Source organism: Eurosta solidaginis, chromosome 1 (genome assembly GCF_040869045.1).
Source record: "Eurosta solidaginis isolate ZX-2024a chromosome 1, ASM4086904v1, whole genome shotgun sequence".
NCBI classification, from domain to species: Eukaryota; Metazoa; Arthropoda; class Insecta; order Diptera; family Tephritidae; genus Eurosta; species Eurosta solidaginis.
The window spans coordinates 377,604,538-377,626,751 of record NC_090319.1 but is presented as its reverse complement, the minus strand read 5'-3'; the positions used below and the strand labels follow the sequence as shown (position 1 = coordinate 377,626,751).

The 22,214-nt window shown below is 34.9% G+C and overlaps 2 protein-coding genes across 6 annotated transcripts in view; one reads left to right on the top strand and one right to left on the bottom strand.

Annotated features, from left to right (window-relative positions):
• The window catches only part of RYa-R (RYamide receptor), a 417,850-nt gene that overhangs the window by 306,594 nt on the left and 89,042 nt on the right, over positions 1-22,214 (bottom strand). The gene's annotated exons all lie outside the window — the stretch shown is intronic.
• LOC137245219 (phospholipase A1 VesT1.02-like) lies at positions 1,535-3,464 on the top strand. The gene is made up of 3 exons (XM_067775531.1): positions 1,535-1,577; positions 1,628-1,937; positions 2,009-3,464. Exons 1-3 carry the CDS (start codon positions 1,538-1,540, stop codon positions 2,727-2,729), a joined length of 1,071 nt encoding a protein of 356 aa, XP_067631632.1. The 5' UTR covers positions 1,535-1,537; the 3' UTR covers positions 2,730-3,464.

Genomic DNA, 22,214 nt, shown 5'->3' with positions numbered 1-22,214 from the left:
ATTAATCACTAGATTTAAATTTTTATGATGTAACTGTATTCTGAATAGTAAAACAGCTTTATTATTATTTTTTTAATACTTTTAAAAGTTAATTAATCCCAGATCCACATTAAAAGAAAGATTAGCCATGTCTTGTTCTACAAAGTAAGCATTTTTAATATAAGAAAATATTCTAAGCACAAGTGGTCATATATTTGTACAGCATTTACATAGGCAAAAGTCTGCCAAATTGTCAAAAAACACTATGACTTACGTTAAGCAAAATTCTGGCAACACCATGGCCTCACGAGCGGACCAAATAAACCTTACTTAGGATAAGAAAACTTATCTGTTAAAAAAATTTAGTATTGACGAATATTGGTTCTCCAAATTTATCATAAGATTTCACAATTCGTTCGAAATTTCAAATCATTTTGATCCATACGAAATATGGGAAACTTCTGTTTTTTTAGCGCTACACTTACTACCAAGCATTTGTTTTTTAAATTTGATTTGTAAATATCTCGATGCCCCGCATGATAGTGGAATTTGTTTGGCTTCATGTAATATGGAGTTTTGATCTGCGATTTGTGTTAAAAATCCCGAACACTGCGCCTTCTAGCGGCCTTATCTTGCACTATCACCGGGTTATGCCATATACCCATCCTGTTTCTGGGTCAATATAGCGTTACCCAAAAATTGTTTTCAAGGTGCCACACTCTTTTTAAAAGAGAGGACGATGAAGCAGGAAAGTTCCTTATATGAAAACAAGTAAGAAAGGCTAAGTTCGGGTACATACTCGTTTGAGAGCTTTGCAGACAAAATAAGGGAAAATCACCATGTAGGAAAATTTACCTATGGTAACCCTGCAATGTTTTTGCATGATATGGGTATCAAATGAAAGGTGGTAATGAGTATTTTACCACCATTTATGGTGTTTAGGTTAAATTTTGAAAGCAAAGTATTACCTCTTAGTTTGGTATTCTTCTGGAACTTGCCTGATATCATTTTTAAATGTGGTATTTTAATTGCCGTGTTTACCTCTTGAACAGATTAAATTCTTAGTAATACGGCCGCCGTGGCCGTAGTGTGATGGTGGCGTGCTACGCATACCACACCGAAGATCCTGGGTTCAAGCACCAGGTAAAGCAACATCAAAATTTTTGAAACAAGGTTTTTCAATTAGAAGAAAATTTTTCTAAGCGGGGTCGCCCCTCGGCAGTGCTTGGCAAGCACTTCGAGTGTATTTCTGCCATGAAAACTCGCAGTTGAAACTCACCTGCCTTGCAGATGGCGTTCGGAATCGGCATAAAACAAGAAGGTTTCGTCCTGATAATTTGTAAGCTAAACTAAAGGGAGCATGATGCAAATTGGAAGAGAAGCTCGGCCTAAAATCTCTTCGGAGGTTATCGAGCCTTGCATTTGTTTTATTTACTTATACAGATAAATACTATTAGATAACTTAATCCCTGATATGGGAAACAAATTTATTGATAATTTTTTGCTATAAAAACCATGCGATTTCAGTATATGAACATGAATATTGTACATTTCAAATATGAAATTAATATATTTTTTGGGAATTTTGGTGTGCGCAGGTAAGAAAATAAAGAAAAATATTAAAAAAAAACTATTTCTTTCTCCCTAGCAACTGCATTGCCGCTCGAAGAAAATCATGCAAATGGTGAAGAAGGTTGGTATGTGCCACAAGCTGATGGTTCCTTTGTTTGGATGTCCACGGAGGAAGGTGAAGAATTGCTTGAAGAATTAGAGAAGAATGAAATTGAAGACGAAGAAATGAGTGTTGATGATGATGACGAAACAGATATCCTTTCTTCTGTTACTGTGCCAGTTCATTTCTATTTATATACAAATGAAAATCCCAAAAAATCGCAGAAAATTAAGGACAGCGCCAAATCGTTAAAAAAATCTAACTTTGATCCAAATAATCCTACCAGGTAAACAAATTACATTCGCGAATTCGATTTGTTGTGCTATAATCATCAACTCATTTCATCATTTTTATCAGATTTATAATACATGGTTGGATACAAAATCAAAAAGCCCATATGAATTCAAACATACGCGATGCTTTGTTGAGTCGCGGTGACTACAACATCATTGTGGTGGATTGGTCGCGTGCACGTTCCGTTGATTACGCCACATCAGTTTCAGCTGTAAGGCCAACTGGCAAAAAAGTTGCCAAAATTATTGATTATTTAGTGGAAAATCATGGTTTGGATTTGCATACAACCGAAGTGATTGGTCATAGTTTGGGTGCACATGTCGCCGGTTATGCTGGTAAAAATATTGGTACCGGTAAATTGCACGCTATTATTGGTTTGGATCCTGCTTTGCCACTTTTCAGCTACAGTAAACCAAAAAAACGTTTGAGTATGGATGATGCAGAATATGTTGAGACCATACACACAAATGGTGGTAATTTGGGTTTCTTGAAACCCATTGGTAAAGGTGCATTCTATCCGAATGGTGGTAAGAAACAACCGGGTTGTGGTTGGGATGTTACTGGTGCTTGTAGTCATGGCCGCTCTTGTGAGTACTACGCAGAGGCTGTGGCAGCCAATAGTTTTATTAGCGTACGTTGCGGTGATTATGAGGGTGCAGTTAAAGATAGTTGTGGTAATCAATATAGCGGTGTGAGAATGGGTTCGGCTACTAATGCTTATGTGGTTGCTGGCGAATTTTATGTGCCTGTGCATAATGCAACTCCTTATGGTTTTGGTTTATAACTTTAAAATTATAATTATTTATTTATTATTCAATAAGAAGCTTTTGCTGCAAAAACAGATCAACTCAATTAAAAGGTAATGGTGTTGAAAACTGGAAAAATTGTTTTTCGCTTTCATATACATTAAAGAATCATTTCGTTTATATATAAGCCAGGTCTTAAGCAAATTGCGTGAGTAAGTAGACGTTGTGAAGTCTTAAGAGCCCATTACTCATACTTAGCATAGACTTGACTTGACTTGAGAACTGTCACTTACAGTTCTGTTAAATGAACATTGCATGTTACTGATTACTCAAAACTTGGCAACACTTAACTTGACTTAGAAGTCTGTTGAATTTTGATTTTCTATGTAAGTTCTAAGTGACATTTATATTTTGAGATGCCATTTGTTTGTTTCCATTTCATTTTGACATTTTGTCATACAAATTGACATTTATTTAAAAATAAATTACAATGCTGATTATGATGCCAGATTGTATGCGCTAAGTGGAGTATAATCGTGGCTAAGTTGCCAAGTCAAGTCAAGTCTATGCTAAGTATCGGTAATGGGCCCTTTAAGAAGTGCATACTTTATATCGTTTCCAAATAACAAATTATATGAAAATATGTATGAAAACATATGACGAATAGGAGGCCTGGGGAATCGACTAGTTCTTTTTATTACACAAATTGTTTCTTAAAAAATTATCAAAAATCAATAAAAGCAAAAAGTAATCGAAAAAAATTATAAAAAAAAGCTTTGCTCCATTTTTTTATGTTAAAAGAGTAAAATATTTTTATATAAAAAAAATATGATGAAAAGTTTCTTTTAAAAGAGTTATAATAACCTTGTTATTAAATACTCATTTTCCTGGCTTCACGCCCCGGGCGAAGCTATCCAAAATTTTACAAACAAGTTTTTTCAATTAGAAGAAAACTTTTCTAAACGGGGTCACCCCTCGGCAGTGTTTGGCAAGCACTCCGAGTGTATGTCTGACATGAAAGGCTTTTTAGTGAAAACTCATCTGCCTTGCAGATGCCGTTCGGAGTCGGCGTAAAACAAGTAGGTCCCGTCCAGCCAATTTGTAGCGAAAAATAAGAGAAGCACGACGCAAATTGGAAGAGAAGCTCGGCCTTTAATCTTTTCGGAAGTTATAGCGCTTTCAATTTATTTATTTTTTAAATACTCATTTAACAACATTGTTATGTAATTAAATTCATTGAACCGCAAAATACCTTAAAATCACAAAAGCCACTGCTATTTCTAACTTGTTGTTGTTGTTATAGCGATAAGGTTGCTCCCCGAAGGCTTTGGGGAGTGTTATCGATGTGATGGTCCTTTGCCGGATACATATCCGATACGCTCCGGTACCACAGCACCATTGAGGTGCTAGCCCGACCATCTCGGGAACGATTTATGTGGCCACATTAAACCTTCAGGCCATTCCCTCCCTCCTTACCCCCAAGTTCCATGAGGAGCTTGGGGTCGCCAGAGCCTCGTCGTTAGGAAACAGGATTCGTCGCGGATAGGTGAGGTTGACAATTGGGTTTGGAGAAGCTATATACTGCACTGGCAACCTGAAGGGTTGCGCTACACAGCCCCTTTAATCTGGTATTTTAGTCGCCTCCTACGACAGGCATACCTACCGCGGGTATATTCTGACCCCCTAACCCGCTGGGGTGCAATTTCTTACTGTTTCACATCAGCTTCCTACTTTCAAACAACAAAGAAGTGAAAGGAATCTTAAAATAAATAATATAATAAGACCCTTTTTCTAACAGTAAAATTATATTTTATTGCTCATAGCAGTAAATGTTTAAAAAGAGGAAAATAAAAAAATTTTTTTTTTTGCTTTTTAGCTAACGGAAGTGGTACAGTTAAAATACGCCACATTAGCATTAAGCAAAAAAGCATTTTGTTAGTAAATTCTAAAGTTGAGCTAAATTTTACAACTGGCCGATGTGTACGAATTTGTTAAAGCCACAGGTTGAGGAAAAAATTTTCAGTATATACATGCAGAGAAAATGAGAGACAGTCGCATATACATACAGATTAGCACTAGATGTCTAATGACTACCTCCAAACTGGACCTAGTTGGATGCAACACGGGATATTTGGTAACCAAAAGCGATCAAGTCTGAGTTATATGTATTCAACTTAATTAATGAATGACTGCAATTGTTATGTGGTGTCATTCCATATCAAAACCAAAATAGTATAAATTTCATTCCCATGAAATGCTGAAAAATAGAATTTATAGAACTACTAGCAGACCCGGCAGACGTTGTTCTGCCCTAAATTTGGCCTAACTGCATACATTTTAAAAAGGTTTTTCAGTCTAACTCTGCCCTCCCCCTCTCCACTTTTTCCTAATCCTTTTATTCACTCCTCCCTCCGTATTTTTCGCTTAATCTATCTCCATCTTCGTCTCATTCTATCTCTCTCTCAATCTCTTTTGTTCCAGTCCCAGTCCCAGTCCCACTCCGAGTCTCAGTCCCAGTCCTAGTCCTAATCCCAGTCCCAGTCCCTCTCTGGTCGGAAAAAAGGATCGCAAACACTAATATAGGCAAATTTTTATACCAAATTTCAGGCAAATTGAATAGGAGGTATGTAAATAGGTATGTGGGTATTATTAATTCATGTCTCTATTTCGGCTTAGCATTCATATTTATCAGTTTTGCCAGGTTGATGTGACTAAATCGAATATCACAATGAAAATTACTTTAGAGCTCTCAGCAACAGCTTTCATTTGATATCCGTATTACCCACACATTCTAGGGGTATCGGGGTCCACGTTTTGGCCTATATCTCTAGACCCTAGTCACCCAGCGGTATGAAAATTACCCTCTACTAAATCACTCATAAACAGCTTTCATTTTTTATCCATACTCTATAAACACATTCTAGGGGTACCCTGGTCCACGTTTGAACAAAATCGACTGACGCATCTCTTCAAACACCGGCGACCAACTAACACACATTTTAGCCTTACCTTTTATATAAACAGATTTTTATTTTTCGTACTTCACTATAATATTAAAACGAAATGCAGATATTTATTGCTTTTGAAATTCGGCTTAAAAATTGCACATGTAACAATTAAAGACAGTCTTGAATTAAAAATAAATGTCTTAGTACTTCAAAATCGCGGGCCCCCTCACAAACCCCGGGTTCGGTGGTAATCCCTCCACCCCCGCCCCCCTCTCTCGACGGGCCTGGTGATGTGCTATATTTGATATCATTCGCTATAAAATTTTTATTGATAAACAGGTTGTTTCATTAAACACCAAGCAATTACACGGAACTATATCCGTACCACCTGAAAATGTGAGTGGCGCTGCATATACATAAAATTTTATTATTACGTATAAACATTTAGAAAAAATTGCAATAAAATAATATTGCGAATATAAAGTGGGATATAACCTATCCTATATTTCAGTTAGATCAAACTGCACACTGGATGTAAAACAAATTCAAAATCGGTTCAGTAGTTTAGGAGTCCATCGCCGACAAATATAGTAACACGTGATTTTTATATATAAAGATAATAATAACTAAATAAATAATAATAGAGTACGCTGCAGAATTTCTTTTGCACGAAAATTGGTGTATTTTTATTTAAAAATTGAGCCCTTTTCATATTTGTACCACAATCTTCTACCCTATCTTCAATTTTTATACTTTTTATAAAAATGAAATGGTATATTAAGTTTGTCACAAATCTCAATTTTGTGAGTCCTTAAAGATGAAGATATAGACACGTCAATTAGCAAACCGAAACGATCAGGATGACGAGCAAAGTTGATTAGCCATGCAGCTCTGTCTGTCTGTTCGTCTGTCTGTGTGTTAGAATGCAAACAAAGCCCTCAATTTTTGAGATATCTTGATGAAATCTGTGAGCTGGTATATTTGGGTGTCCGATTAATCATTTATCAGATCTCCATTATACCGATTTCATTTATTCCTCATTTCAACTGCTAGAAGATCAAAACTTCACAAGATGTTTACATATAATGCATACGTTGTTGTCTAAAAAAATTCTAAGTTTTAAAACTGCTTTTATTTATATAAATAAGATATAGATGGATAAATGACTCGTTCTCCTGCCCAATAATGTTCCTCCCTATGATGTAATTACTCTGCCACCAATAAGCATTTGTCGTATTGTATCATCTCTAAAAAAAATTTTAATTTTTGTGTTTTCTTCCTTATCTCCCTATTTGATCCTTGTCTCTTCTCAGTAGCGTCTCGTTTTTATATTCAGCGTTCAAGAGAATATTTCTTCTAAAGATTTACGGACCTCTACGCATTGGCGACGGCGAGTACCGAAGAAGATTTAATGATGAACCCGCCTATGGAAGCAGAGGATGAGGGCAGCCACCACTACGCTGGAAGGACCATGTGGAAAGTTATTTAAATTGGTGCCAGTTAACCCAACAAAGAAGCGACTGATGAGCCCTGTTGGTCGGCCATAACCCGCTTTGTCGAATTCATGAGGGATTGATGTGTGGCAGAAAGGGGATAAGCGAATAAACATTGATAATCTTTCTTAAAATTATATGTGAATATGGTTAATAAAAAAATAAATAAATGTAAGGCGCTATAACCTCCGAAGAGATCTAAGGCCCAGCTTCTCTTCCAATTTGCGTCTAGCTCCTCTTGATTTTCCCTACATGTTTTATGCCGACTCCGAACGGCATCTGCAAGGCAGATGAGTTTTCCTTGAGAGCTTTTCATGGCAGAAATACACCCGGAGCGCTTGTCAAACACTGGTTATGTGCTAAAAAAAATATCTACTACAAATATAAATTCGGTATGGAGCCTATTTAGGACACATATTAAGTATTTATTTGCACAAATAAAATAAATTATTAACGCTTTACTATTAAAATGCTCGCAGCTGTATATTTTCTTACATATTTCACTTTCAGCTGGTTAACGTTCTATACATTTTTCTTTTCTTTTTTTTTAAATACTACACAGAGTGGGTAATTTTTATTATTATGTTGGTACTTAATCGAATATATTCAATATGAAGTCTAAGTCATTTCTTTTGGCGTTTGCGAAAATATCAAAAATATATTTGACCAAGTTTTTCTCCAAACAAAAATAGCGATGCTTAACGTATGCATATATGCGAGCCTATAAATCCTTCTACTTGTTTCCACTTCCTTTATAATAACCATTGTCTTAACAAAGTTTAAGTCATATCTATTCGTAAAACTCAAATACTTGAATGGGAAAAGAACTTCATGTAATTATTATTCACAGATAGCAGACTATACATTTTACTTACTTAGTTTTAACGTATGTGTATTATCTAACTCTTACTAGAATTTCCTTCGTTAATCATTAGACAAACAACGCCATTCTATCGAATTGGTTAATTGACGCGCCCCTTCGCAATGACTTAGAGCTGATTAAGCCCAACGCCTGTATCCATTCATGTAGAACGTACACACTTTTGTACGTATGAAGCTATTTGAAATATGCGCAAATACAACGAAATTACTTTTTTGCCTTTTCTTAAACGTTTCTGTCAGTTTAATACCTTTTCTCGTTTGAAAAGATGGTTACGTATATACGTTGTTGCTAATAACGGAAAATATTCTTATTAACTGAAAACTGATATAGAACATACATTCTTCATTCCATCACTTTCGTGTTAGATATACCTAAATTGGTATGTTAAACGTGACTACAAATTTATTGAATTGAATGGTAATATTTTCGAATGCTAATATTTTGCATAATTTTGCTGATGCGACCTTTTTTGTGACAGAATTTCTAGTATTTAAACGATTGGTTATTTTATTTGGGACACTTCTATTATCATATCTTTTAGAATATTGTAACGAATATTGGGCAATTCCGCTTAGTTGCAACCTTCTACTAACGATCGTATCGCTAAACTGTTCAATAAATAAATCTAATATTCAATAATGCAAAATGGCCTTTATTAAAGTACTTCAAAATAACACTGATACTTCACAACCAATAGCTTGCTTAAACCAAACTGATTACTTATTACTCAGCTTTGACTCCTTTTATACTCTGCGATGTCTCGTTCGCATACTTCTAGGCGTTTCTATCTTCTAGAATTTACTATTTGTTTACCATTTATAAACTCATCAGCTATAACTACAGATGCACAATTATGGCTTCTCGCATAGCCATATGCGCGTGTATATGTGAGTGATGCTTCCACCGATGTTTGCCTACTTTTTGGAGTATCTCAGATATATGCATGTGTTTGTGCGTTTCTCTCCGCTGCACTATGGTCTGGCGACAGGGGTTTACTGGCCAAAACTCGAAGAGTTATCCGAGTGTTTTGAAAATTGGTATATATGTGGTTTCGAGGTTTTTGATTTCGAACGTGATGTCAGAATTTTACAATTCAAAATGACGGACCCAATATGGCGACCAATTTTATTAATATATCCGTTTTATTAAAAATTTTGTATAAAGCTAGGGTTTCCTAAGTCTCTGATTACGAATATGATGTCAGAATTTCATCTTTCACCCAACTACATTAGGGTGATTCGAAATTTTTTATTTTTTTATTTACAAGTAATTTTCAAAGAACACAGAAAGATAAAAGAAACCAACCTGATGTTTTCCACGTTTTCTGTTAAACATTAACTTAAGTCATTTTAAGTGCAGCCATTAGTTTCCTAGTAACAATAATAACGCTTTCTTATACAGTTTTGAATAGTTCTAATACTCAGTTTTGATCATACTACTTTTATTGAAAAAGATTGCGAGAATTATGAAAAAATTAAAAATTATCAGATGAACTTCAAATAAAAATTGTTTGATTAGACATATATTTCGAGATTAATTGCATTTGTATTATATTTGCACAATATTGTTTTAATTTATTCAAAACTACAAACATATTACAACAGAAAAATAGTAGTTATAGTAACAAAAATAATGCTGTAACATTTTAAATAAGTTTCTATATCTCCTTTTCTAACTCTAAGCTATATAAAAGTGCATCTAAGCTTGGATCGATATCGAAATTATCTAGATCGCGCCCCAATTCATCTTTTCATCTTGCTCGTCTTCATTACGTGGTAAATAGCAATCCGCACTACTCAACAAAGATCTTATTTCTGCTGGAAGTTACATACGTGCTTTTTTTATCCGTCTGGAAAGACTTACGCTCGAAATCAGTGGGCCTGACGTATCTGAGGCTATGCAAAAATCGTCCCAAAGGTTATTAACTTTGCTGTTTTTGCGAGCATTGCGCAGCTTATCGAATTTATAAAGTTTGTGTCAACTCTCTGATGCATCTTCCCCAAAATATCCAACTGGAAGTATCATGCGCTTAATAATTTGTTTCGAATATGAATAAGAATTTTGTGTGCGCTAGCTGTCATCGGGCACCAAAGATATTTTTGATACATGATTTCTGCTGTTCGGAAACAGAAAAGCTCAAAATTGTTTAAGTTTTGCGGAAGTTGGCAGGACAAGCATGTCAGTATTATGTGTAAATTATATATAAGCTCTTTGTCAACACCAGTGCTTTCTGCAAATATTTCATTTTTCAAAAAAGCGCGTCGTGATGTGTTCCCGCCGTTTGTATTTCCAAACACTCCAACTCTTGGTTTATCACCATGCAGTCCAAGTGTTTCCCAAAACAAGTCTTGAATTTTCTTTTCGTTTTCTTTAACTATGCTCTTATCTGCTTCATTGCGAATTTGCCGCTTTTTTACATCTTTTTTTATAACTAAGATGAACGACGAATTCAAAAAACCTTATCCAGCAACTTAAAGGACTTATTCCATATCGTAAACTGCCGGGATTTGGTTTGAACTTATCTGACGAGGGGTCTGTTATTTTTAAAAAGCCTTTTAGAGTTGTACTGCATATCGGACAAGTTTGAGTTGACTTGGTTTCAGTTAATATATTTAAAACTTTTCTATCAATTGCTGTCAAATAAAACTTGCAATTTATTTGGATTTAGGAGAGATATCCTTTCCTTGATTTCTTTTTTAATATTGGTATCTTAATTCAAGATAACCTCTCTTGTTTCTTTTATATATTCTAGTTTTAGTGGTCGACAGGATCTAGTGGATTATGGTGTTCGATTGCACCATAAAATGTTTCCAGCTACATCTTTTAAACATAATGGTGTAAACGTGGTAGCAAGGAGCGAAGTGTTAAATTGCGATGATATTGATGAGGGCGGAAAGTTCTGTTTAAAATGAGAATGACCCGTGCTACTATCAAACCCGTAACTGATAGTTATATCAGCAGCTAAGAATTCCCCTTTTTTGGACTCCATGGTTGCAAGTATTACGTCCTTTTGTAACTCAACAATTTTTCGGTTGTATGTCTTATTAGCAGGTGTAACGAAACTTTGCATAATTTTCTGTTACAGTGATAATCGCCGGTCAGCACTCGCGTTTTTTGTTTAAAATCTCTTCATATGGAATTCATATACTGCTCCTTCGTGAGGTTATTGTCTAAAATGAAAGCTAAGGCTTCATCTCCAGACATCGAATGGGAGATCTTTCGTTAAATTTATTTTCAACAACTTTTCTGAGTTTGGAAACATTTGTGGGATTTTGACAAACCTCAAGCCCTCAAAGTAGCAGCTAAATCAACATTACCTCTTTTTACAGCAGCCGTAGAAGTAGCACGAAACATTAAACCTAGGTTGTTTTCTTGAATTTATGCTAGCTTCGCAGCCTATCTTCTTTGGGATCGGTCTGATTTTTCATTGAAACCAAGTGGTTTGCGGCCCATTTTTGATATGGGGGTTAAAGAAAATGATTTCGGTTTTTTATTATAGCTTCCGTTTGAAGCCATTCAGCGTTTTTCCTCAAAAAATGTTCGGACTTTCTATAACATTTCTCCCACCTTTCACTCATTTGCAGCCATACCTCAAACTTTTTTTTTATAGCTCTCCTTAACTAGGAGTATTATCAAAACTAGAGCCTGTGAAAGGGATTTTATTTTTTATATAGCAATCAATAGCAATTGTTTTGTCCTTTGGTCAGAAATACTTACCTTCCTTATTGACCTCCATTCACTTTTTTTTAAATATATGCACTATCCGAGGAATTACTGAACTTTAAAATACGAGGAAGCTGAAAAGGAACTATTAAAATTTTTGTTTTTTCGAAATGCGAAATTTGACAGCTGAAATCTTTACTGCCAAATATTTAAAGAAAAAACTAAGTATGCACGTTCTTAGTCTCAAGTATTATTTTTGTGAGGGTATAAAAAAAATTGATATCGGATACTTTAGAAAATGACTTTTAGCCAGCAAACCCCGGTCGCCAGACCATAGTCCGCTGCTTGTATGGGCATATGTGTAGACATAATGATTAATTTGTTTACGTACATACAAGTGTGGCAGCTTGCTTTATTGTTGTTGTGACTTTATTTACTTAGTATCAGATTAGTGATGTGAGTATCATTAGTGTCACTAATATTAGCTACAATATCTATCTTTTAGTAAAATAATAAAATGTTTGATCTCTGGTAGTGACATATTTAGCATGAATATTTATTTTGCTTTATTCTTGTAATAAAAATAAGCCGAACTACTTATGAAAGAAAACTAACATTTTTTAGTGATGTGCTATTTTAAATTTTTCGTATCAAAGCTGAAAGACACTCGCAGGGCTTCCCAAAGCATTATGAAAAAATGTTCTAAAGAATTTTTGATATTTCTGACCCCGTAACTTTAACCTAGAAACTGCGGTTTGGTACGCAGTTCTCATGAGTGTTTTCATAAAAAGAAAGTCAAAGCATAATTGGGATAAGAAAGAAATCGACTTCATGAACTTCTCAGCTAGTATGAATAATCCCACAAATATCTAGTCAATGAACTATAATGTTTGCTGACTACTTTAGCTTTTGGCTGCAGGGAATTTATATGCAGACATTTTTATTGAACGAAAGCGTCGGGAATATTGTACACTAGGGACATTTTATTCATTCATTCATTATTCAAATTTCTCACGCTGTTAAAAAAAAAAACAAACACATGCTTTGCTATGCCAGTCAGCACTTGTTATAAAACTCTTCTTATCATTGGAAAAAAATTTCATAAATATATTATGCAAATTAAATTTTCTCTTTTCTTTTAACATTCTACTATCAATTTGTAACACCTTTGCGTTTCATTCCAATGAGATCACGTATACGCCATGGTATCATCGAAAGCGCCAATAAAAAGGAACTTCTTATAAAATTGTATTATGAAAAAACCATACTGTATATTTCACTTGCCGAAAATTAATTTTTATTCTTAGAATTTTAACAAAATAATCAAAAATTCATAAAGTCATTATTATTAAAAATTTACGCTGGCTCAAATTATGATATGAAAGAGCAGCAAGGCTCAACCAAGAATGCTGGTAAGTATCTTGAAAAGAGCATGGAAGAGAAAAAGCTTTGAGAATTAGTTGAAATGTTTGGCAGATGCGATATTATAAGTTCAAATAAGTGTTAAAGAGCAAAGAGAATTACGAAACATAAAAAAAATTGTTATTTGCAGGGACAAAAAATTTGTACAGGAAAACGCATCCATGAAACTAAAAAGTTGTCGTAGAAAAAATTAACTTTTGATATATGCGAAATCAGAGAGCAAGCGATAGCAGAGAATCAAAGGAAAGGAGGGGAGTAGAAAGGAATTATAAGAGGACAAAACATATTATCAATTTGCAATCGGTTTGTGAAATGTGCGTGCATTACATTTCTTATTGAATAAAGGTTATAGGTTTGGTACAGGTTCTTAAATTATCGACAAAGTATAGACAAGTTATCAATTTGCTTTCAAAGTGTTATCAATTTTCAATTGACAAGAACGGTTATAAAAGTATTATCAGGTCTTAATTGACGAGATATCGATTTGATATCGAAAATCAGTAGCTTATATATTGAAAATATATCGCATTTATCGAAAAAAACATGCGCGATAACTTCCGAAGATATTTTAGGTCAAGCTTCTCTTCCAATTTGCGTCGTGCTCCTCCTAATTATTCCTACAAATTGGCGGAACGGGACTTACTTGTTTAATGCCAACTCCGAACGGCATCTGCAAAGCAGACGAGTTTTCGCTGATGGCTTTTCATATCAGAAATACCCGCCAAACACCGCCGAGGGGCGACACCGGTTAGAAAAATTTTCTCATGACTGGAAAAATTTTGATGTTACTTCACTCGGGGCGTGTGCCCAGGATCTTCGGTGTGGTAGCGGAGCAGGCTACCATCACACCCCGGCGGCCGCCAGAAAGTTATCGGCTTTTTATAGAAAAGTTGTTGATAACTTATCAAAAGATAAAAATGTGTTATCAAAGCATATGTTATCGTAGCGTGTCAATTTGTGTATTATTGCAAATTTGTCCATGAAATATCGATCAAATATCAGAAAGCTTTCGAATTAATCAGTTTTTTATGGAAAAGATATCAACTTCTTACCGGGGTGCTGCCCATAAAACTTCAATTTAAAATCAGTTACATAACTGTAACCCGTCAATAAAACATTTTTTTTCTGGAAAAGTCACCTCTGTTGTAGTTCCACTTGAAGCCCTGCGCGAGACTTAAGAAAAACACATTTAACTTTGATTTATGTTATATATATTTTAATTTCAATTTGTGTTCGCAAAGAAAATTATACGTCTATTCACTCTTAAGTCCAAAACTTGATTGAACTGTGTCAATGATAACAAGTAAGGACGGGACTGTCTTCGGCTGTTCCGAAGATTTCATACCTTTCATGAATGGGGCTGAACAATAACCTTATCCCGGTCGTAATCTCCAAATAATCGGATGTGTAAGATAAGAAATATATGGTAAACAGATGTACATGCCTAAACGATTTTAAGAAAAATATAAAATAAAAAAATGGCAAAAACCCCCTTACCTGAACGATCGGTTGTATGGGATATATATTATATATAGCTCCGATCGAAATGATTTTTTCATGAAATCTTCTATAATATATTAGAATAAATATCGCCAAGTTTAACGTTTTTATATTGGAAATTAAGGGAGAAATTGCCAAAAATCTTTCTATCGGAACGATTGGTTGAATGGGATATATACTATATATAGCTCCGATCAAAGTGATTTTTTCAGGATATCTTCTATGATATATTAGAATATATATCACCGAGTTTCACGTTTATACTTTCTAAATTGCGACAGGAATGACCAAAATCGTGTTATCTGAACGATCGGTTGTATGGGAGATATATACTATAGTGGTTCGATCCTACCGGATCCGACAAATGTCTAATATAATACCAAAATACATCCTTGTGCCAAATTTCATTGAGATATCTCAAAATTTGAGGGACTAGTTTGCGTTCAAACAGACAGACGGACAGACAGACGGACATGGCTATATCAACTCCTTTCGTCGCCCTGATCAATTCGGTATACTTAATGGTGAATCTATCTTCTATATTTCTCAACGTTACAAACATCGGACCAAAGTTAATATACCATTTCATGTTCATGAAAGGTATACAAGCCTGTTAGAAGCTGAGAGAGCTTTTCTTAAAACGTTATTTTAAAGGCAGATATTACTGTTGTTTAAAGTATATAAAAATGTGAAATATTATAAAGTGGAATACATGAAAATGGAATTACATATAGAGGACAAAAGTAAGTGCTTACATATATTAAGTATTTAAAATAGGGTGAATATTTGTTATATGGACGTAACTCGAGCTGTAGTTATAAAAACAAAAGATTTGTTCAAAAACCGATCCAATCGAAGCCAACACAGTCAAATTTATTATGGTTTGAAATAAACACCTCTAAGAAGAAATGTTTTCAAAATGATAACCAACCTGAGAGATAGTAGCTGGTTCCAAAAATAGTAACTGTTTTGAAAAAGAGTAAAAGTTCCCACAATAATAATCCAGTCTAGAACCAGTTTGAAAAATTTTAGCCTGTTTTCAAAAAGAAATAAGTTCCATAAAACAAACGGTCCGAGGTGAGTATCTGGTTCCATAAAAGGCAATTGAAGTTCATTTCGCCTTACTCATTCGCATACAAAGTTTGGCGACGAAAAATTAGTGAAAAATTTTAAAAAAGTACCCACAAGTGGGAAAATTTATTTCACTTGCAAAGTATAAAAGCGCCCTTAGCCAAAGCAAATGTCGAATTCTTTTTTTTATGCTTTGCTTGCAACAAAAGTTTTAAGTTGGGTAGTTTTGCATGTCAGATGATGCCAGTGTCGCTCAATCTGCCGTTCTCCATAAAAATAACTGCAATCTACTCTTAATGCCTGGAATTGCGCTAAAGACTGCTATATGAAAAACTGCTTATGTGACAGTGCTTTTAGTCATGTTTTTGAAAGCCAAGCACATAAATTTACACGCGCAACGCCAATAAATAAGAAAACTTTACTACTTTTGTTCCAGAATTATTGAATTAATGTATATTAATTACAAAAACCTTAGTTTGTATAAAATTAAATAAACAAAATTGGCTTTGCAATTTGAATTCTATAGCATTCACGCCCGCGAATGTGTTAAATTTAAAAAAGTTTTTACTAAAAAACTGACTTATGGCTCTGTTGTGTCAAGGTGAGCGTATGCACTCACAATTTTACACTTAGATTTTTCTTATGTATGTGCTTAAAAGAAAACACGTGCACGGAAACCAAAATAAATGAATCAAGAAAAGAGGATGCGTACTCGTACACACACATCCATACATACATATAACGTATGCATATGAAAATAAACATTATGTTTATATTTACACGCCACTTGGGCTAAGTGAACTTGATTAACGTTGCTTACCAAGTAATGAAGATAATAATTTCACACCGACTTATTTTCTTTAAAGAAAAAAAAACAACTCATTATTGTTGGAATACATTTATCAAACGTTAATAAATGAAATAATAAACATAAACATAGCATAACAGCAATAAAGAAATTGATTGACGTACGAACAGACAAATCAGCTAAAAAAATTTATCTCCCCGGGGAAATAAGAAGCGTTGATTATTGTATCGCAATTTGCTGCAACTTCATTAAGAAAGGAATTTTATATTATGCGTATGCATGTATGTTAGATGTACCTGTATTGATATATGTACAACATTTTTTACGAGTTGCTATGACTGGCTTATATAGTGCCAATATTTGTTGTCGATTTGTATGAATTAAGCGGGGATTGCCCTTATTGCTTGTAAATGTATGAAACCATTTATTAATAAATATTTAATTTATTTAATAATTTGGGGAAATTTTAAATAACGCGAGCGTCCATTTGCAGTTTTCCCAAGTTATCAAATAAATTAAATATTGTTTATCACAAATTATCCAATAATTTGTATACCCAGTTGCACAATGACGGTTAGTAATGATATACCAAAGTCGAGGCAACATAAGGGAAAATTATTGAGTTATTTGGCTTTGGGTCTGTTGCGTTAAGCCCAAGCCAATTATAGAAAAATTAGAAATGAATTTTTTCAATTAGAAAAAAATTGTCTAAACGGGTCGCCCTAGACTGTGTCTGGCAAGCACGATGCAAATAGGAAGAGAAGCTCGGTCTAAAATCTCTTCGGAGGTTATTGCGCCTTACATTTAGATATTTCTTTTTATACTCAGTTGAGCAGAGCTCACAGAGTATATTAAGTTTGATTGGACAACGGTTGGTTGTACAGGTATAAAGGAATCGAGAAAGATATAGACTTCCATATATCAAAATCATCAGGATCGAAAAAAAATTTGATTGAGCCATGTCCGTCCGTCCGTCCGTTAGCACGATAACTTGAGTAAATTTTGAGGTATCTTGATGAAATTTGGTACGTAGGTTCCTGAGCACTCATCCCAGATCGCTATTTAAAATGAACGATATCGGACTATAACCACACCACTCATTCGATATCGAAAATTTAGAAAAACCGAAAAAGTGCGATAATTCATTACCAGGACAGATAAAGCGATGAAACTTGGTAGGTGGGTTGAACTTATGACGCAAAATAGAAAATTAGTAAAATTTTGGACAATGGGCGTGGCACCGCCCACTTTTAAAAGAAGGTAATTTAAAAATTTTGCAAGTTGTAATTTGGCAGTCATTGAAGATATCATGATGAAATTTGGCAGGAACGTTACTCCTATTCAAAGTAATAGCTTACGCTTACGCTTACTAAAAATTAGCAAAATCGGAGAAGGACCACGCCCACTTTTAAAAACAATTTTCTTTAAGTAAAATTTTAACAAAAAATTTAATATCTTTACAGTATATAAGTAAATTATGTCACCAACAAAATACAAAAATAAAAGAAATTTTCAAGATGGGCGTGGCTCCGGCCTTTTCATTTAACTTGTCTAGGACACTTTTAATGCCATAAGTCGAACCAAAAATTTACCAATCCTTTTGAAATTTGGTAAAGGCATAGATTTTATGACGCTAACTGTTTTCTGTGAAAATGGGCGAAATCGGTTGAAGCCGCGCCCAGTTTTTATAAACAGTCGTCCGTCTGTCCTTCCGCATGGCCCTTAACACGATAACTTGAACAAAAATCGATATATCTTTACTGAACTTAGTTCACGTACTTATCTGAACCCACTTTATCTTGGTATAAAAAATTTACGAAATCCGACTATGACCACGCCCACTTTTTCGATATCGAAAATTACGAAAAATGAAAAAATGCCATAATTCCATACCAAATACGAAAAAAGGGATGAAACATGGTAATTGGATTGGTTTATTGACGCGAAATATAACTTTAGAAAAAACTTTGTAAAATGGTTGTGACACCTACCATATCAAGTAGAAGAAAATGAAAAAGTTCTGCAGTGCAAAATAAAAAAACCCTTGAAATCTTGGCAGGTATTACATATATAAATAAATTAGTGGTAGCGACGTTGGCGCTGATAAAATATTTCGTAGTACCGTGGCTCATTGACACCAGCCCTGCACGATTACTACACATTTCTCTTTGACAAAATATCAACTGTCAAGAGTTCAACTCAATGGCGCATAGATTTCACTCATATCAGGTAAGGGTATTATAAAGCGGGGGATTACTTTTAACAGATCGGTTATAGAAATAAGACTTTGAGCAGAGCTCACAGAGTATATTAACTTTGTTCGCATAACGGTACCCCATAATGGCATAAACTAATAGAGATGGATATAGACTTCTATATATCAAAATGATCTGGGCGAAAAAGAAATTCATTTAGCCATGTCCGTCCGTCCGTACGTCTGTCCGTGCACACGATAACTAGAGTAAATCCTGAGGTATCTTAATAAAATTTGGTATGTAAGTTCCTGAGCACTCATCTCAGATCGCTATTTAACACGAATGAAATCGGACTATAACCACGCCCACTTTTTCGATATCGAAAACTTCGAAAAACCGAAAAAGTGCGATAATTCATTACCAAAGACTGTTAAAGCGATGAAACTTGGTAGGTGGGTTGAACTTATGGCGCAGAATAGAAAATTAATAAAATTTTGGACAACGGACGTGGCACCGCCCACTTTTAAAAGAAGGCAATTTAAAAGCTTTGCAGCTGTAATTTGGCAGTCGTTTGAAGATATCATGATGAAATTTGGCAGGAACGTTGCTCCTCTTACTACATGTGTTCTAAATAAAAATTAGCAAAATCGGATGACAAACACGCCCACTTTAAAAAAAAAAAAATTTTAAAGTCAAATTTTAACAAAAAATTTAATATCTTTACAGTATATAAGTAAATTATATCAACATTCAACACCAGTAATGATATGGTGCAACAAAATACAAAAATAACAGGAAATTTCAAAATAGGCGTGGCTCCGCCCTTTTCCATTTAATTTGCCTAGAATACTTTTAATGCCATAAGACGAACAAACATTCACCAATCCATTTGAAATTTGGCAAGGTTATAGCTTCTATGACAATAACTGTTTTTCTGTGAAAATGGGCGAAATCGGTTGAAGCCACGCCCAGTTTTTATACACAGTCGACCGTATGTCCTTCCGCTCGGCTCTTAACACCATAACTTGAGCAGAAATCGATTTATCTTTACTAAACTTAGTTCACGTACTTATTTGAACTCACTATATCTCGATATTAAAAAGGGGCGAAATTTTGTCTCCAAAGCTCTCAGCTGAGTATGTAATGTTCGGTTACACCCGCACTTAGCCTTCCTTACCTTTTATTACAATCATTAGTAAGATTGCCGCTTTCCGTATAAGGAGAGTTGATACAGAGTAATTGATAGCAGATCGTATTGCAGATTTCTTCTGTGGTCGGGTGATCTGTGTCTACCGATCCAGGCCATCTATACGGGTGGATACTCGCAATATTTTTCGGGTGATATCGAATCAGCAATAGCTTCGATAGTCGGCGGCAATAGATGAACTGCAGGTTTGCTGTTGCAAAGTTAAACTGCATTGATAGGATGAAAACAAACCACAAAAATTGGTTTATAGTTTTTGAAAGATCTACTGCTGGGAAATTCTGAATAACGAGTCAGATTTTTCATTTTAGTTCCATTTGAAGATACTGTCATGGCTTTTCCTGAGATTTGCGTCTAAGGCATTAAAATTTATATATTTGAAGGTAGAGTAAGTTTTTGATCACTACGAAGGTAAGCAGTATATTGTGACGAATATTGGGAAATTCCGCTTATTATAATAACCTTCTGCTAACGTTCGAATCGCTAATAACCCCAATATTCTGTATTGCAAAATGGTCTTTATTAGACTACTTTGGGAGTAGGACAATTATACTTCACTTCGCAACTAATAGCATGTTTAAATCCAAATGACCAGTTATTCCTCACCTCACGCTGTGTTATACTCTCTGTTGCCTCGTTCGTATATTTCTAAGCTCTAGACGTTTCTCCTTCTAGAATAGTTGTATCTCCAGCTTGTTTTTTTAGCTATATGCGTTCGTATGTGTGAGTAAGAACTCTTAGCTGATGACTACATGTGTGTGTGTGAGATATCTCTTCACTTCGAGCTGCGTGCATATACATAAATTTGGCTGCTTATCGCATTTGTTGTTGTGATTATTTACTAAGAGCATAGTGATGCTAATGTTCGCCACAATATGTAGCACACTTTTAGACAAGTTCTCCTATACTTTTGGAGTTCTGCAGTAAGTAAAGTAGCTCATACAATTTCAATTAACTTAAATGTTTACAAATTCATAAAATAAACAGACGATTAAAATCCAGATCGATTCTGAACTCGCCTGCATGCAATTATTACGTGAGAAGTGCCGAAACGTTTCAAACTTATTAAGACTTTGTTTATGGAGAATTATCACAAAAAAAAAAAAACAAAAGCTTCATTTTCAAAGTAAATTGTTGAGCTATGAAATTTTATATGTTCTTTTGGAATAAGAATAAGTTTTCGCGACGATAAGAGCGTTTTGAATAATGCTACGTTTTTTTATTCTATAATTGAAAGAGCTGTCGCCTCGTCCGCACTGATGTCGCGTTGTTGCAATTTTAACACTCGATCCTGCGTTGAGCTAGGTTCCTCTAGAGTAGTGTGGGGATCATTTCGAGATGATTTTGGGGACTCTTCAGGGGGCTGCATTCAGTAAGTGAGTTTTGGAATGTATATTTTTCCCTCATACAAATTATGTGACGAAAAAGTATACATTTGAAAACCCACTCTTACTGACTCTACACCCAGGGTCATTTGGTAGTCATTTCGGAATAATTTTGGTGATTCCTCTTACCTGGTTAATTTTGGGGTAAATTTCTCTAAATCTTTCCAGTGTCATTTGGGGCTCTCTTGGGGTCCTCCATTGGTAATTTGAGTGTCATTTCGGGAAGTTTTTGGGTAATCTCTCGGAGTCCTACACGGAAAATTTAGGGGTCAATCCTCGAGATCGTCCCATGTCATTTTGGGAGTTATGTTTGGATGACTTCGGGGACAATAACGATATCCTTCTAAATTAATTTTGGAATGATTTTTGGGACTCCTTCGGAATCATCTCCAGCTCATTTGAGGGTCATTTAGGAATCATTTCGGGCTCATTTGGGTGTTATTTCGGCATGATTTTCGGGACTGCCTCGCGGACCTCCACGTTCATTTGGTGTGACTTCGGGGTCGTTTGGGGGCCAACCCAGGATAATTATGGGGACTCTCTATGGATCCTCCCAGGGTGATTAGGGGGCGACTTTCTTATCGTTACGAAGTCATTTCGGAGGCTTCCTCGGTGTCATCCCAGGTTCAATTGGGGATGATTTTAGGGACTCCTTCGGGGAGAACTGGGATCATTTGGGGATCACTTCAGAAAAACATAGTATAATTTTATTTATTCATTAATCCTTATTTATTTCCAATCGCAATTTGTTCTTTTCAACATTTTAATACTAGGAAATAATGTCGATGTTTCACATCTTACAGACGTCCCATTGCGGCTCACTTTTCTTTGCATTTGAATATTCATATTTTTTTTCAGAGGCATACAATTTTCCACTTCAAATATTTGCTTTCTTAATTAAATGTTATTTGATAGGATTAAATGCGTCATAATTAAATTGAACTCAATTCG